Source organism: Lipotes vexillifer, unplaced genomic scaffold (assembly GCF_000442215.2).
Source record: "Lipotes vexillifer unplaced genomic scaffold, Lipotes_vexillifer_v1.1 scaffold382, whole genome shotgun sequence".
Classification (NCBI taxonomy): Eukaryota; Metazoa; Chordata; class Mammalia; order Artiodactyla; family Lipotidae; genus Lipotes; species Lipotes vexillifer.
This window is the reverse complement of record NW_006780611.1, coordinates 3,716,391-3,733,085: the sequence shown is the minus strand read 5'-3', so window position 1 is coordinate 3,733,085 and position 16,695 is coordinate 3,716,391. Positions and strand designations below refer to the sequence as shown.

At 49.3% G+C, this 16,695-nt stretch overlaps 2 protein-coding genes across 2 annotated transcripts in view; both read right to left on the bottom strand.

Moving 5' to 3' along the window:
• The window catches only part of CDPF1 (cysteine rich DPF motif domain containing 1), a 1,891-nt gene extending 559 nt beyond the window's left edge, over positions 1–1,332 (bottom strand). The window contains exons 1-2 of the mRNA XM_007453905.1: positions 1,220–1,332; positions 37–148 (exon numbers count right to left, since the gene is read on the bottom strand). Of these exons, the coding sequence (XP_007453967.1) occupies positions 37–148; positions 1,220–1,332 (225 nt within the window). The remainder of the gene's footprint in view (positions 1–36; positions 149–1,219) is intronic.
• An 8,895-nt stretch (positions 1,333–10,227) lies between these two features.
• On the bottom strand, positions 10,228–16,694 carry PKDREJ (polycystin family receptor for egg jelly; the record flags this gene model as incomplete). The annotated part of the gene is given in 2 exon segments (XM_007472398.1): positions 10,228–16,193; positions 16,196–16,694. Coding segments are annotated over 2 exon segments (6,465 nt in total), but the record flags the coding sequence as incomplete, so codon positions are not given.
• Position 16,695: the final 1 nt, after the last annotated feature.

Genomic DNA, 16,695 nt, shown 5'->3' with positions numbered 1-16,695 from the left:
AGGGAAGGCGGCCCCAGCCGCACGTGGCTTACCCACCGGGCCCACGCACACCAGCCTGCCGCACAAGCCGCACCTCGAGCCGAGGACCAGGAACCTGTCCTTGCTGGGGGCGAAGGGGCCCCTCATGACGTAGCTCTCCTCCAGGAGGCTGCGGGACAGGAAGTGGTGCCGCTGGGCAGCATGGCCCAGACCTCTGCTGGCGGAAGGTGGCCAGCTGCACGGACCTCCCCGGGGCCCGCTCACCGTGCGCGCTCACCGCGGGGAGGGGTGGCCCCCAGTGCCACCAAGCAGTAGCAGAGAGGCAAGCAGTGGCGCCCGGCCGGGATGGAATGACACCTGCTCCGGGCTCCAGGCTCCGTGCCGACCGCGGGGAAAGAACCACTCCGCCTCGGCCCAAAGAAGGGCTGCTGCAACTCAGCCCCCAGACCCCAGCCTGACTCAGCAGGGCGGAGGGTGGGCACAAGGCCTCCATGCGAGCTCTCCGAGCTCTGCCCTCACCTCCGGGATGACACCCGCTCCCAAACTGCCTGCTTCCACACAGGGAGAACAGGGCACTTTACACTGGCTAAGGTTCTGGCCTCACAGCGCACACCAGAAAGGAGACCGACAGGATAGGATCCAAGGCAACACCCCAGGTTCCTCAGGGACGGAGGAAAGCAGCCTGGCCCCTGCCGCTTGGCCCACATAATGTACTGGCCAGATCCCCACAAGGTGGCCTCTGATGGAGGACAAGTTGAAGGTCAAAAATCAAGCCCCGGGACCCACTGGCTCTACTCTGGGCCATCCGTGGACAGGTGCACAGGAAGCTGGTCCTCAGGGCTCACTCCCACCAGTACAAGAGCCGCAAGGCGGGCAGCTTCCCGCTGAGAAGGTGCCGTCGTAGGAACCAGCGGGACCAGTGACAAGGCCCAGCCCCAGATGCGGTGGCCTCTGCGGGTCCCTGTGCTCCCAGCTGCTGAGCTGTTTCAGCCTGAGCCACGGTGCTTCCACCCCGCAGCCGGAGCAGGTGCTGGACTCTGGGCTGAGCAGGGACATAGGGACTGGGAGGTTCTAGGAGAGCCGGATGGCGTCGAACCTTGCCCTGTGCCTTCTTGGGCCACACCTGAAGTGCCCAGAGCCTGGGCCGGGTGGCCCCAGACACAACACCCAAGCCCTGTGTCAGACTTAGGCCAGCCAGCTCTGGGCGGGCTCCCTGGGGTGCTGGGACCCTGGTACTCACACGACAGACTGGGTGCCGGGGGGCTGCTGCCCCACGTAGCTATACGGAGCAGTTAAGGCACAGAGCTGGCACTCAAACACACCCAAGGGGCGGCGCTCCGCCTCACACTCCATCTGCAAGGTCAAAAGACAGGGCATGTCACCTACAGGACCAAGAGCTACCCACATCTCAAAGCTCCCCACTGCCTGCTTCTTACCCACAGGTGAGAAGGGCACCGTACAGACAAGGCACCTCAAGTTCAGAGTAAGTGACGAGACCTGCTCAAGGTCACACGTTCTTTTCAAGTGCACTTGAGCTATTCACCAAGACAGACTATATTCTGGGCCATAAAATGAGCCTCAAACTTTAAAAGCCTGAAATCATAGAGTACATTCTCCAACCCCATAATAATTAAATTAAAATCAGTAACAAAGAGATACATGGAAAATCTCCAAATATTTGGAAATTAAATGATATAAACCATTAAATGAATTATAAACCATAATTCAAAGAAGAAATCAGAAGAGAAATTAGAAAATATTTTGAACTAAATGAAAACTAAAATACAAAATATCAAAATACATAGAATGCAGCTTAAGCAGTGTTTACAGGGACATTCACGGTTTTAAATGCTTAAATTGGAAAAGAGGGTTTAAAGTAAATCATCTAACTTTCTACCTTAAGAAGCTAGAAAAATGCAAATTAAACTCAACATAAACAGAAAGAAGAAAATAATAAATAACACAAATCAAAGAAACAGAAAATGGACAAACAATAGGAAAAAAAATCGATAAAACCAAAGCTGGTCATTTCAAAATGTCAATAAAGTTGACAACCTCTAATTAGACTGATCAAAAAAAACAGGAATGGGCTTCCCTGGTGGCGCAGTGGTTGAGAGTCCGCCTGCCAATGCAGGGGACATGGGTTCGTGCCCCGGTCCGGGAAGATCCCACCTGCTGCAGAGCAGCTTGGCCCGTGAGCCATGGCCGCTGAGCCTGTGCGTCCGGAGCCTGTGCTCCACAATGGGAGAGGCCGCAACAGTGAGAGGCCCACGTACCGCCAAAAAAAAAAAAAAAGAAAAGAAAAACAGGAAGAAGATACAAATTACCACAATAAGGAATGAAACAGGGGACATCACTAAGACTACAGACATTAAAAGGATAATAAAGGAATGCAGTGACCTTTTTTACCAAATCTGACAGTTTAGATGAAATGGACGTATTTCTTGAAAAAACACCATTTATCAGAACTGACTCAAAATAGAAAACCTGAATAGCCCTTTATCTATTAAGAAAACTGAATTCATAATTTAAAATTTTCCTTTAAAATGAAATAGTACAAAAACAAACAAAAAGAACAACAAAAAAAAGAAACAGAACACCAGCAAAGCTTCATGCCCAGATGTCTTTACCAGCAAACTGTCAAGCATTTGAGGAAGAGGTAATACCAACCTACAGAAACTGTTTCAGAATACAGAGAAAGGAACACTTCCCAAGTGATTTTGAGGCCTATATTACATGGACACCAAAACTGCCAGTATTACCCTGATACCATTCATCAGACAAGGCTACTACAGGAAAACTACAGAGTAATATCCTTCACAAGCAAATATCTTCAGCAAAATATTAGCAAATTGAATTCAATAATACATAAGAAGCCTAGGGCGTCACGACAGAGTGGATTCAACCCAGGAAGGCAATGTTGGCTCAACATTCGAAAACCAGTGAATGCCAACTCATGAGAGCAACTGAATAAAGGAAGAAAAACCACACCATCATTTCAATAGATGCATAAAAAAGCATGACAAAATTCAAGGCTCTGGGTGGTGCTTCAGAGCCAAGGGGCTCCCCACCTGACTACAGAATAAATTCCCTTCCTTGGCATTTAAGCCCTCTTTAACCTGGGACTTATCTCCCAATGACTCTGCTGTCCAGCGCCCACCCCTCCATACAGCAGGCTGCAGTTCAAGTGGCTCCATCACTGTCCTTCAGGTGTTCCCTGCACTTCCTCACCCCCTCCCCTGCCCCGGCCTTCGCTCCTGCTGTTCCTGCCATCTGGTGGGTTTCCCCCAACGTCTCTACCTATGGAATTGCCCTCTGGCTGCCCTGAAGATTTTCTGTTCACCTTTGGCTTTCGACAGCTTGACTACACAACTACTTTTTTTTTTTCCTTTTAAACCTATTTATCCTGCTTGTGCTGCTTTAAGCATTTTGATCTGTGGTTTAGTATCTTTCATTACTTTTGGAAAATCCTTAACCATTACCGCTTCAAATATTTCTTCTGCCCCATTATTTCTTGTCTCCCGCTGAGGTTCCAAACGCAAATACGTTAAACTTTGATGTTGTCCCACGGTTCTTGGACCCTTTGCTCTGGGTTTGTTTTTTTCTACTCTTCTCTCTGTGTTTCAGTTTGGGTCATTTCTACTGCCCTGTCATCAAGTTCATTGATTTTCCCTTGGTTATGTCGAATCAGCCGACGTGCACTCGGAAGGCTCCGGGCGCCGTGCAGTCCGGGCGGGACCGGGGATGAGCCAGGGCGCAGGCTCCGCGGCCCGCCCCCAGCGCCGAGGGAGGCCGCACGGGCCTCCGACGCTCGGAACCCCGCAGGGCTCCGCGGAGGCGCCCAGGCCGAGCTGGACGCACGAGACGCGCCAGGAGGGACCCGGGCGCGGCCGCACACGTCCCCGTCAAGCCACCAGGCCGCGCCACTCACCACGACCAACGCCGCCGCCGCCGCCGCCGCCGCCGCCGCCGCGCCGCCGCCGCCGCCGCCGCCGCCGCCGCCGCCGCCGCGGCCGCCGCCGCCGCCGAGCCCACGGCGCGTGCGCGGTGAGGCGCGGGGCGGGGCCTCGTGGCGGACTTCCGCCTTGCCCTGCGCCTAGCTGCGGCTTCCCCTACCTGATCTCTCGGGATTGGCAGCGGCTGGGCAGCACTTGGCTGGCTCACGCCCACGTGGCCTGACGTGCTGGCTGCTCCAAGGCTCTCAGCTTCTTTCTGGGTTTCCCACCGGGCTCCACAGAGTCGGTGCCGCCGGTGCGCGGCCCACAGATAACCCGGCCCCAGCCGCATTTCCATCCCCACGTGGTTTCTCTCACTGCGCGCTTCGGACCGAAATGCCCTGCTCTTAGTTCTGATGCTACCCGTCCCCCAACTAGGACGGAAGCCTCCGGGGCCTGGGGCCAGGGCCGCAGGCAGTGGTTACTATGTGCCCTAAGGCAACAGGCAGAATGGGTTCAAAATGAGCCCTGTGGCTTCCTGCGACCTTTAAAAGCTGTGTGCAGCCGGCACTTGTCACTGTACTCCTCCAAAGCCTTAAAGTGGCCTAAGTGGCCTGCAATGCCCGTCATCATCTGGGACCACCATCCTTCAACTTCCAGGTCTTCACCTTGGGGCACCAACCACGTCATCTACCAAAAGTTGCACTGGACCCCAAGCTCCCCGTCCCGAAGCTCAGACAAGGGCTTCCCTAGACCTGCAGTGGCCGTCCCACTGCACTCCTGGCCCCTCGTGTGTATTCGAGGTACCATTCTACGGGGCTAGGGGATGATTCTGAAGCCAGCAGCCCTGAGGTCTGGGACTTATTCCTTTGGGGAATCGAGAAATAAGGATTATATAAGGTGTCTTAGTAATGCTGGCAACAGTAACTATTTCTGGACTTGAGCCAGAGCGGCTCCTGTCCTACTCCTCAAGAACTAGCGAGCCCTTATATTTTGCTACTAGAGCATGTGACCTCAACTGTGCTTACAGCAACGGCACTCTTTGGATCAATTCAAAGATTACATACTGTTGGTTTTTATTTTTGGATCTGCCCAAAGATGGGCCACTTGATAAAGCATTTAAAATTTGACCTAAATCCACTCTGAGATACATGACTGGTTATCCCACGAATGCTGTCAAAGCCATTAGACAGTTTAGACAAGTTACGAGCTGCACTGGAAGAGTTAAAAAGTGAAATAAGATTCAAAGAGCAAATCATGGACTTTGTCAGAAAATAAAGTTAATTTTGATTTGAGCTGTCCACAGTTATTAATATAAGAAAAAGCTTACCAAAAAATCCAAAAGGATTAAAAATATCTAATAAAGCTTTAGAAAAAAATGGTTTCCCAAAAGAAACTGCATGTGAAATAAGCACTAAATCAAGAGAATGAAAAGACAAGCCACAGAATGAGAGAAAGTATTTGCCAAAGGTATATATGACAAAGGACTCTTATCCAAAATATACAAAGAACTATTAAAACTCAACAGTAATAATACAAACAACCCAGTTAAAGAATGGGCCAAAGACCTTAACAGACACCTCACCAAAGAAGATACACAGATGACAAATAAGCATATGAAAAGATGTTCCACATCCTATGTCATCAGGGAAATGCAAGTTAAAACAGCAACGAGGGGCTTCCCTGGTGGCGCAGTGGTTGGGAGTCCGCCTGCCGATGCAGGGGACACGGGTTCGTGCCCCGGTCCGGGAGGATCCCACGTGCCGCGGAGCGGCTGGGCCCGTGGGCCATGGCCGCTGAGCCTGTGCGTCCGGAGCCTGTGCTCCGCAACGGGAGAGGCCACAACAGTGAGAGACCCGCGTACCGCAAAAAAAACAACAACAACAACAAAGAAAAAACAAAACTGGATGGATCTAGATGTGTTATAAGAAATGATGATAGTGAATTAATGATGAGATTTATATGATGAAACGAAAGGAAAATATAATGATGTTTAATATAATGATCTTTTTATATGCACTCTCCTTACTGTGTTTAAACATGATATCAATACTCATGGTTCAATTCTAAATCTAAAACTTTCAGAAATTTATTGGCAATTCCAGTTGCTGCTCCCTCAGCAGAGTGAAGTTTCTCCCAGCTGAAATCATTAAAAACTATCTGCAAACTACTAAGACTCAGGAAAGTTTGTCTAACTTGGCACTATTGTCAATACAACACAGTTATGTGAAAAGCTTTGTTATTATCAACACAATTTTTCTGAAATGAATTCAAGAAAAATAAACTTTATGGAATATACGCACAATAATTTATGGATTATGTATGTATTTTTACTCATCCAAAGATCAGTGGCCCACCAACAGAACACCCAGAGGTACACAACAGTAATTCAGTTATCTTTGATATTTTGCCCATTTTCATCTATATAAAAACCATAGCATTAACAAATAATTTTTAATTTTGCCCTTAAGAAAGTGTGGATGTCAAGATAGGTGGCTATAACATATTTCATGTAATCGTTTGTAAACTTGTTTTATAACCTTTAAATACTTAGACATGCAGATATTTGTCATCCTGCCTGGAACCCACGACGTTAGGGGTGGCCTTGCCAGGGAATATAGCTACCTAGATGTTGTGGCAGGACTTATAAGACATTGTATAAATGTTGTCTTAAACGATTAAGCTTTTTAAAAATCATGACACTAAACAAGTATTATACATTGCATATTCAAGTGGAGCCTGACAAAGGAAGTTTGAAAATTGAAAAATAAGGAATTGAATGCAGATTAGAATCTAAAACAAAGCATTGCTAACAGCAATAAAAGGAGGGGGTAACTCTGGAGGATTAATTCCTTATATACCTCATTTCACTGTTAAGTCCAATCTTATTCATCCCTTTCTCCATTTCTGCCAGTAAAATTAACATCCAAAGGCTGGCACTTTGCTTTTAGTGCTAATGAAATTCCAGAAGCAGGCCTTAGTTTTTTAAGTAAACTCTTAAAAGCATAACGTACATACAGAAAAGTAGATACTTCCTAAGTGTGCGGCAAGATGAATTCTCACAAAGTAAGTACAGCAGTGTAACCAGCACCCAGATGAAGCCTTCCACGACGAGAGACACTGGAGGTTTCTTCTGGCTCAAGGGAAAGGCTGGCCCTCTGTGGAGTGGTGGAGGGAGGATGCATGGAGAGACCTGAATTTATTGCAATGGACAAAATGCCTTTAACGGTGTATAGCTTTGAAGTAAATATTTAAGAGTATAATATACATACAGAAGCAGGCCTTACAAATGCAAGTCTTCATAATTGGTGAAAGAGTTTGAGGTAGATGAAGGACGTGGAGCTTCAGATGGAGCCACATCTCTCTGTATCTAAAATTTGTTCTCCTTCTCTGAGTTAATAAGGGGCTACATGGAGAACAAATCCAAGAACATTTGTCTTGTTTTCCTGTGCAATACAGACTTGGGAGGGTATTCATAACTGTTTCCAACTTGTTCTGGAACATGCCTACCCTATCCCTGGAAACTGATGGGAACAAAGGCGTCTTAAAAGACTCCTTTAGAGGGCTTCCCTGGTGGCGCAGTGCTTGAGAGTCCGCCTGCCGATGCAGGAGACGCGGGTTCGTGCCCCGTTTCGGGAAGATCCCACATGCCGCGGAGCGGCTGGGCCCGTGAGCCATGGCCGCTGAGCCTGCGCGTCCGGAGCCTGTGCTCCGCAAATGGGAGAGGCCACAACAGGGAGAGGCCCGCATAACGCAAGGAAAAAAAAAAAAAAAAAAAAAAAAAAAAAGACTCCTTTAGAAATTGTTGCCATGTCCTGTGAAAATGACCTTCTAAAGAAACCTGAATTTTGATTTGTCTCGTTACTTTGTTTTCCTGATGTTAACCTAAAACAATAAAACAGCCAGTTTTGTTTTCACCAGCGGTTATTTTTACCAGCAAAATGGGTTTATTCGGGAGCAGCAAAGAATTGCAATTTGAGACGCGTTAAGTCTGGTAAAGCAAAGGAGAGGGAACTTTTTTAATAGAGAAAGGGAAGTTGGGCGTGGCTCTTATAAACAAACTGTCCATTGGAGGAAACTGGGAGTAGGAAATCTAGTGTGAGTTGTGACAGTCTCTTATTGGCTGGGCTGTTGCCAGGCGACGAGAAAACCTTCCTTCCTCCTGCTGCCTAGTAAAGTAGCATCGCTTCCTGCCAGAGAGGCATGGTACCTCTCTTCCTGTTGGGATCTGTGTTGGCCTGAGTGGTACGTGCATGAGAGCCCCCACTTCTGGCCTCCCGACTCCACTCCACGTGTCCCTTTATTAATTTTCACACTGACAATGTTATAATTGGCATCTCTAATATTTCTAAACTATATAAATACTTGTCATTGCTCTATCATTAGAAGGCCCCTGGCACTCCCCTCTCTCCCAGTATGCGTGGAAACAGCCCTGTGACTCTGCTAGACTTCTCACTGGAGCCACAAGGTGACAGTCTTGTCTCCTTTGAGGGGCCTGCAGCTGCTGTCCCTGGTCATCACCCAGCCCACCCCAGCCCCCACCCCCGCCTTGTTCCTGGACGGCCCACCTAGGCCCTGCCTTTATGACGCTGACGCTCACAGCTCCCAATCATGAGATGCTATGCGGGTCTGGGGGCTTTCTTCCAGGGAAGGGAGGCCAATTAGTGTAACCCTCGGCCTCCCACAGCACCACAGGGGTAGAGACTTCAGCTGATCCTAAATTTGGGAAGAATGTCTGGGTGTACCCAGCCACAGAGCACCCGAGTCTGCCTTGTCTGCCTGGGTCTTCGAAGCTTCTAAGGGCGAGGCCTGCCCCATGTCGCCTGCACATCACCTGGGGCTTACACTCCCCCGTTCTGCATTCCATGGGTGATTGCACCTGACCAGACCCCAGGAAAAAGTAAACATTTGGCCCCCATGCGTACGCCTTCCCAACCTGTTCAGAAGTCAGGTGGTAATGAGAGGTGCTAACCATGAACGTGCACTTCACTTGGAACCAGCGGCCAGAGCCCAGCCACACCTGAGACGTCCCACCAGGGCAGTTAGAAAACCCAGAACTGACCTTCTGACCCTAACCGTGTGGGTGGTCTTCGGTGAGTCACAAAACCTCTTCATTATCTTAGCTGGCAGAGAAGGCCACCCCCCACCCCAGGTTCTCAGGCCTCCCCTGGGGAGGAAACGATGGAACGCATGCACACGTGCGTGTGTGCATGCCTGTACCTGCCAAGGTGCAGGGTACCATGACCATTCCCGTGCAGCACAGGACTACAGGGGCGCCAAGTGAGTAACAAACACCTGGGACAGAGCAGCTGCCCACCTGCCTGTTGTCCCCCTTTGCTGGCCCTCGACTTTGAGGGCAGGAGCCATCGGTGTACACACCCCCTCACAGGAATCACTGCAGGTCTCACAGAAGAAATCTCACATTTAATTCTGATCAAGCTTAAAGTGGCATCTACATAAATGAGCATGCTTCTGAGTGAAAATCCAATAGCTGCTAGCCTATTTTTCTTAAACAGTGTTTTCTAAACAATCCACTAGGCCATCAATAACCCTAAAGCCCAAATCCTGGATGTATATATCGCTATATACATTATATAGAATATTTACTATCTTTCAGTGTGAACCCACACACACACACCTTCTTCCTGTTTAATAAAAGTCACGTCTCATGGCCAGAAAACGTTATTACACTTTACATCTTTCACTTGCAGTGGCCTTAAGTAGATGGGAGGCTTCAGACCTCTGACCCCCAGGTCCGCATCCCTGCATTCCCAGGCACGAGGGCAACTCCTGAGACTCATCACAAGGCCCTGGCCCAGCTGCAGTGTGGGCGGCGGAGTTGGGAGGGTGGGGGAGGCCCTGCAGCCCTGTGTGCAGCGGGGCTGAGGCACTGAACCGCAAGTGCTGGCCTCCCAGCCCCAGGGAGGGGGGCACAGAAGCAGCAGAATTTTCCTGCTGCTTCTGGCAAGGTGGGGTGAGGCTGAGGGGGCCTTTGAGTTCCCTACCCCAAATCTGGGTCTCTAACCTTCTAAACTGCAGCAGGTTCCAAAGACACCAGCTTCCCGGCCACAGGGAAATCAACCCAGGACTCACAGGCCGTCATCCTCCTCTCTCCGTCAGGGTGCACTGCACTCTGACACCCTCCTTTCGAGTTCCGAAGAGGAGGCCAAGACTGCGGATACTTCCAAACGTAGGGGGTGTGCATTGTGAAGGACACGGGTAGAAAGCACAACTGAGCCACTAAACGTTCCTTAATCCCAGGAAGTGAGCATTTGAGAGAAGCTGGCCTGTGGACCTCGAAGCTGTCATGGATTCACACAACGAGATACACCATTTTCTTCCCATTAACGTTTCGGGTCTTCAGCCCCAGATACCGGCTGTTGTTCTTCTCTGGCTGCCCGTATACCATGTTGACAAAGAACTTGGGTTGGTCTTGTGCCTTGGATTTGAAGGAGAGAAAGCCAAATGCAGTTCTTAGTCTGTGACACAGGTAGGTCATTGCTTCCGCTTCTTCTGAGGGCTCCTCGTACACGGGCTGCTTCATTTCCTCGTAGGCAGACAAAATCACCGCCTGAAATAAGTTGATCAATATGCAGATCATCACCAGCAAAAAAGATGAGAGAAACAGGACCCCGAGAACCCGGTTACTGGACAATTCCGTGTTCTGAAAAGCTGAAACGCAGTAGGAGAATATTGTCTGCGTGGCGTGAATCATATCACTGTAGTTCCATTCGTGCTGCCCGAATACCAGGTAACCAAAAGTCATGTAGACAAAGAAATACACGGACACCACTAGTGCCATGTGGCAGATGCCGGGAAGGGCAGTCTGGATGGCCCTCTGTGCGAGACGCACATTGTAAAAGAACCTGGAATACCTGAGGGTCTTCAGGATTGTCAGAAACAACAGGAAACCCAAAATCACCCTCATGGCGTGATCTACTTGAGACACTGCATGAAAGGGAATGAAATCCTCAGAGTTCGACAGGTAAAACCGAATTATACCGACAGCCAAGAAGTGTTTCCTGAAAAAGAGCACGATCAACACGGTAAAGATGCATTTTAAAGCAAAGTTGAGCAAATTATATACACTTTTCACGTAGGCGGACCTTTCTTGTATGATGATGTAGACCTCGTCGACAACGTAGGCAAAAAAAAAAATGAGGATGGCCACGTACAAGTAGATTTCTGCGGAAGTTTTTCTGTTGAAATCGGCAAGCGAGAAGGAGTGCGCAGACAGGCTAGTGTTCACAACGCCTACCCGAGAGACCTCAAAGACGACTGAGATGCTGCAGAAGAGAGTGATGTCTGGATTAAAAGTTGTTAGTTCCAAGATCACAGCCCATGTCTTCTCATCCAGCCAATGGCTTCCCTGGAGTTCGCTGAGCCTCAGTGTGGAATTAAACTGCTGCTCTTCCGGGAAAAAATAGAACGCATACCCTCCTGACCCGTAGGTATGCAATAGCCCATAGGAATAGTACCCCCATCTCTTTTCTCGAGGCTTGTAAGTAAATCCTTTCGTAGTCTTGTCTATAGCCCGCTTACTAACTCTATTCCACAACCTGGAGTAGCTTTTTGTGTCTTCTGGGTCAGTGCCATATTCGGGGTGACAGTGAATCTCTCTTTTGAGGCTGTGCTGCGTGAAGTGTTTGGCAGGCAGACAGGTTTTCTCTCCAGGTTGCGCCCTCACCTGCCTCATCAGCGGCAGGCCAAGGATTTTAGAGGAGCTGTCAGGGAGAAAGGTGGGACGCAGGTCGTTGTGGAGCAGAGGCAACAGCACGCTGTTCAGCCACCGAAAGATGTCTCCCAGCTTGGTCACCGACGCCAGATCCACAGAGAACTGGTCACGAATAAACCGATTATAGTAAAAGCCGTCGGTGTGGCGTAGGAGGGTGACCAGGCTCAACAGGAGGGCCAGAAACATGAAGTGAGTGAGGATGTAGCTCAGGAACAGGAAAGCTCTTCTCTTGACCCTCTTCTTTCTTTTGAATATTGTGATTTCGTCTTCAGTGAGGGGCTGGTACATCCTCGAGCTTCGGAGCTGGACGATGTGCTGCTGGCGCCTGCGCATTTCCTCTGGGTTCTGCGTGATGCTCTGCAGCTCGATCTCACTGTAGCGACAGCTGCCGACCCACGGAAGGTTTTCACAATACTTGGGCTTACTTGTTCTGTAGCCTGACACGAGTAAAATTTTAGACGGTTGCACCAGAAAAACTGACTGCAAGAAGCAACAAAATGATGCAAACAGCCATTCTATTGACTTTTCGTAGCCGTAAGTCAGTCCATAAAATACAATAAAGAATGAGGATATGCTACAAGTGACAAAAACCAAGAGCCATGCGACATAAACGCAACACCACGGCAGAACAATCCTGGTCTTCTCTTTGACGGGTGTAGCACCGGGCTGGCGAGGGTGCTCTCCAGAAGAAACACTTTGATTGTCTTCAACGTTTGGGTTATTGGCGTTTTTATTTTTTCTTTGGGTGCGGGAGACCTTGCTTTCTGCTCGCTTGGGCTGGGGCCGTCTTTTAGAGGTGGCCTTGACAGAAGCCTTGGCCAGTCCAGGACTTCTAGTAGGTGGAAGCTTTTCAGGCTCCTGGGAGCCTGCGTTGTCAGTTTCACGAGCGTGCCACTTTGCTAATCGTTCTTCCCAGTGTTCACTTGCCGCTGGTGTCCACGGATGCTTCCGAGGAGCGACCTCCCTTAGGGTCACCTGAGGTCTCCTCTGGGAATAGATGAACAAAGACGTGATCAGTAGTTGCACAGGGATGGTAATTAAGACACTTTCCATGCCGATCACCATCGACCTGAGGTACTTGCCCTCTTGTGACTCCGCTTCTTTTTCTTTATTTAGATTAAAGAACATAATATTACACAGAAGGGAGGACAGCAACATGGCTAAGCAACAGGACAGTCTCTGGAGCCTACTGAACGGTGTAGTAATGACACCAGAAAAAACAGAGAACCACATGTGGCTTCTCCCCAGCCTATAACTTAAATCTGTAAGGAAAAAATCCATTCTGTTGAGAGGCTTATCTGGGGGGGTTACTTGAAAGGTTCTGTCCAAAGAGGTGTCAATAGAAAGCCATTCCCGGCACATGAACAGCCAGATGTGTCTGCTGAACAGATTCTCCACTTTGATTCTACTTAAATACCAACTAGGGGACCTGCCCTCGTTGTTGTGCCACACGCGGATGGAATGGACGTCCCCCAAGTCATTTTTCGTCGTTAGGAGGAAAGTGCTGATGCATCCTCGGTAGAGGGTTGTAAACTGTGGATGGCTTAAACAATGCACATCGCTGCTACTCTCTGTTCCCTGCAGTTGGACAAAGACATTGGCCCTGGTCCCAGACCCACAACGGCTTCCTGTAAAAACAGTGACTAGGTAACATACATTATCATAAGGATCGTTATCAGGTAGCACTACCACATGCTCCCTAAGACACTTGTCCATTTCATCTCTGTGCAAGGCCCAGAACCCCAGGACTATGTACAAGAGCATAACGAAAAGTACAGTGAAGAGGGTCACGGGGTTTTGGGTAACGTTCTTGATGACCTCTAATCGTAGATCCACAGGGTTAGGGACCACGATCACCTTGGCCGTCAAATAGTGGGTACGCAGGTGAAGGTTGGCTAGTTTCATTGCGTCCAGCTGCCGCCTGGCCCGCCCTGGGTTCTTGCAGATACAGTGCACTTTCTGCCAGGTGGTCTTCTCTCCGACAACGCAGGTGTCTTCTCTCCAATCGCTCTGGATCCCATACATGTCCAAGCATTGAGTGCTGAAAACAGAAATTCTCACTAACTTGTCATTGGGCTTTAGGACAAAATGAGGCGCTTGCAGAACCACAGCGACGGTAGACTCAGAGGAGCTGGTTCGCTGAGCTATGACCCGCAACAGGGATGGGGGAAGGCAAACCACACGGGCCTCTGTCACTGTACAGTCAGGGTCAAACAGGTCACTGTCTTGGGCAACTGGGGGGATGCGATGGGGCACAAGGTAGGTGGCGATCAAAGCGGTGGGTGTGATCTGATGGCCAGCATACACCAACACTGTGAACAACACGGCCACTTCCGTCACAATGTGGATCAACACCTCCTTCCCTGCTCTGCTGTCCACTTCAAAGCTAAATGCCCCCGTCGTCTTTCTCAGTGACTCATCCGCTTTATGAGACTCCTTGCTGGGGCCCACCGTGAGATTAAAAGTCCCAAAGCTCAAGTTTTTTCTGATGAGGTACACTTCCACTATATCAGGTGTGATCTCAATCACGTCACCGGTAGCCTCGGTTCCTGTCATTCGGAATCCAACTACCTCGGTCAAAATGTTTTCCCCATAATTCAGCCAAGGGAAAGGGTCATCTGCAAACTCACAAAACATTGTAGAAATTGGAGCGTTGGCAGGCAGACTAGGAACGCTGCTCACATTTAGGGTTGGATAAAAACAATTTCGACAGTGTTTCTCAGTGCTGAAAAACTTGGTTACGTTCCACTTTTCCGTTTTCTTGACATACATGTTAAAGTTGGAGGTCCTCATTGCAGTGGTCTTATCCTCTGGCACTTTCACAGCCAATACTGTCTCTGCTAGAGATTCAACGACATGGAAAGGCTCTTTGACCACTTCATGACGAACCATCAGTTTCAGGATATTAGACAAACTTGTTAATATTCCAGTGCTTACACTTTCTATTTGCTCAGAAGAAATGTGCTTATCTCTCTGGTGACACTCTTGGAGGGCTTGGCTTGCTTGCCAAATCCTCACCGTGGCCAGTTTCTGAACAAGTGAGGAGAACTCAGAGGTTTTCTGCGTCAATTTAGTAACAGTCATGACCACCTGGCTAATTTCCACCAAAGTGTTTACAGGAAGAATGAAAGACTGATTGAAAAGGTGTTCTCGGAGTCTAATTTGGTCAGCTTGCAGACGTGAGTCGGTTTTCATGCTATTCAAGACAGAAGCTACAATGTACATTAAATAACCTGCAGGTAAAAAATCCTGCTGCTGAAGCAAAGTAGACAGCGATGAACCTGGTCCCGTAGTGGAACTGAATAACTCCTGCAGCACAGTCCTTGATGAGTTTATGTCAGTGGGAGCCTGTACAGTGGCGTACAAAGTCACCTGAGAAAAAGCTCCCAGGGAGGTATTATATGCCTGAGCATGTATTTTCAAGGCGTAATGATTTGCCAACACACCAACAGGGAGAAAGGAAGGGGGCGCTGTGCAATCCTTCCCCCAATAGAGGATGGACCCAAAGTTATTCTCTTTTAAAGAACTGATTTCACCAAAACCATGCACATCAGGAACTATTATTTTATATGTAAGAACGATGTTCTTATCCTTGAAACTACTACAATGGACAACAAATTTAGTAATGAATGCAATTCCTTTAGCTGGATCAATTTTGCATTCTGTGGTTTCAGGGATGTGGTGAATAACGAAGGGATGCCTTAAGACCAAGCTCGATCCACCCCAGGTTGCTAGATTTAGAGAAATCCACAACTTATCTTCAGTGAAACGCCGAAAAGCGAAAGCTTTTACAGACAAATATGCACCATTCCGCCCTGTTGTTGTTTGCCCCGTCCAATCAAATGGCATCTTATCACCTGAAGACGACAGAATGGACCATCGATAGACATCACGGCCTGCTTTACAGCGTGGGCATTCTAGAGACAAAGAAAATCTCTCTGATATAATCAAAACTGTGTCACAATTTTCAACACATGAAATGCTTGCTACAGGTGCTGGTCCTTGGAGCACATGCACTGTCCTATCAGAAAATGCTGTTCTGTCGTTCTTCTGGATCACCAGCCTGAAAAAATACACACGGCCGCCGTGAAGTGTTTCTGGCAAAAGTGTGAGTATAGGACCAGAGGCCCATGTCCACCTGAGATCAACCTGCTCTGGGAGACAGACTTCCTTGCTCCTCACCGTAATTTCATGTCCATCGTAGTTTCTTGGGTCTGTGGTACAGTACCAAAAAAAATGAAGTCCCTCTAAAGGGTTTTCTGCATCTGGATCAGAGGACATATTTCCATTCAGAGTCAGCCCATCTGTGAAATTAACTGTGATGTTGGTGTCCCCAGGAATAACCGCCTCCAGGGGACTTTTAACAATGATGATATAGATGGAATCTGAGTCTTTCTTCAGAGGTATCTTTGGATCATATGTGACGATGTACACGGAGAAATTAAGCAGATACACCCCCCAAGATAAAGAATGCGCGGAGATACGTACACTTGATGGAGTGTTCTCTGACTTGAAAGGGGGGTTTTGCAAAGGTTTAGTCCAGGAAAGAGTTTCCAATACTGACCAAAGAACCTTTGGATTGGGCAGCGGGCCTTAACCGTGGCATTGATGGTGACTTCCATCTTCCGGGTCAGCTGCAGGGGAGAATCGTCATTCCTATCGATCCTCACCAGATCCAACACACAGATCCCCGAGCGTGATATCTGACAGGACACCGAGGAGTCCATGGCTTGGGAACTGTTCGGGTTGACAGCCTCTAAGACGACAGGCGTGGGCCCGTCCGTGGGACACTGGGTTCTGGCCACTAAGCCCGCGTAGGAGCGTGGGCCGCGGGGCAGAGCCGAAAGGGGCGACACCGCCGAGCGGGGCGACACGCGGGCGGCGGCAGCGGCGGCCGTGGGGACCGTGGGCCCGAGCAGCCCGAGGCGGAAGGTCCACTCCAGACGCCCGAGGGAGCGCGGCAAGCGGGCGAGCCAGCGCAGGGAGAGCCGGCCGCCGGGCGCCGACAGCTGCAGGTCCACGCGGGCGGGCGCGGCGGTGGCGGCG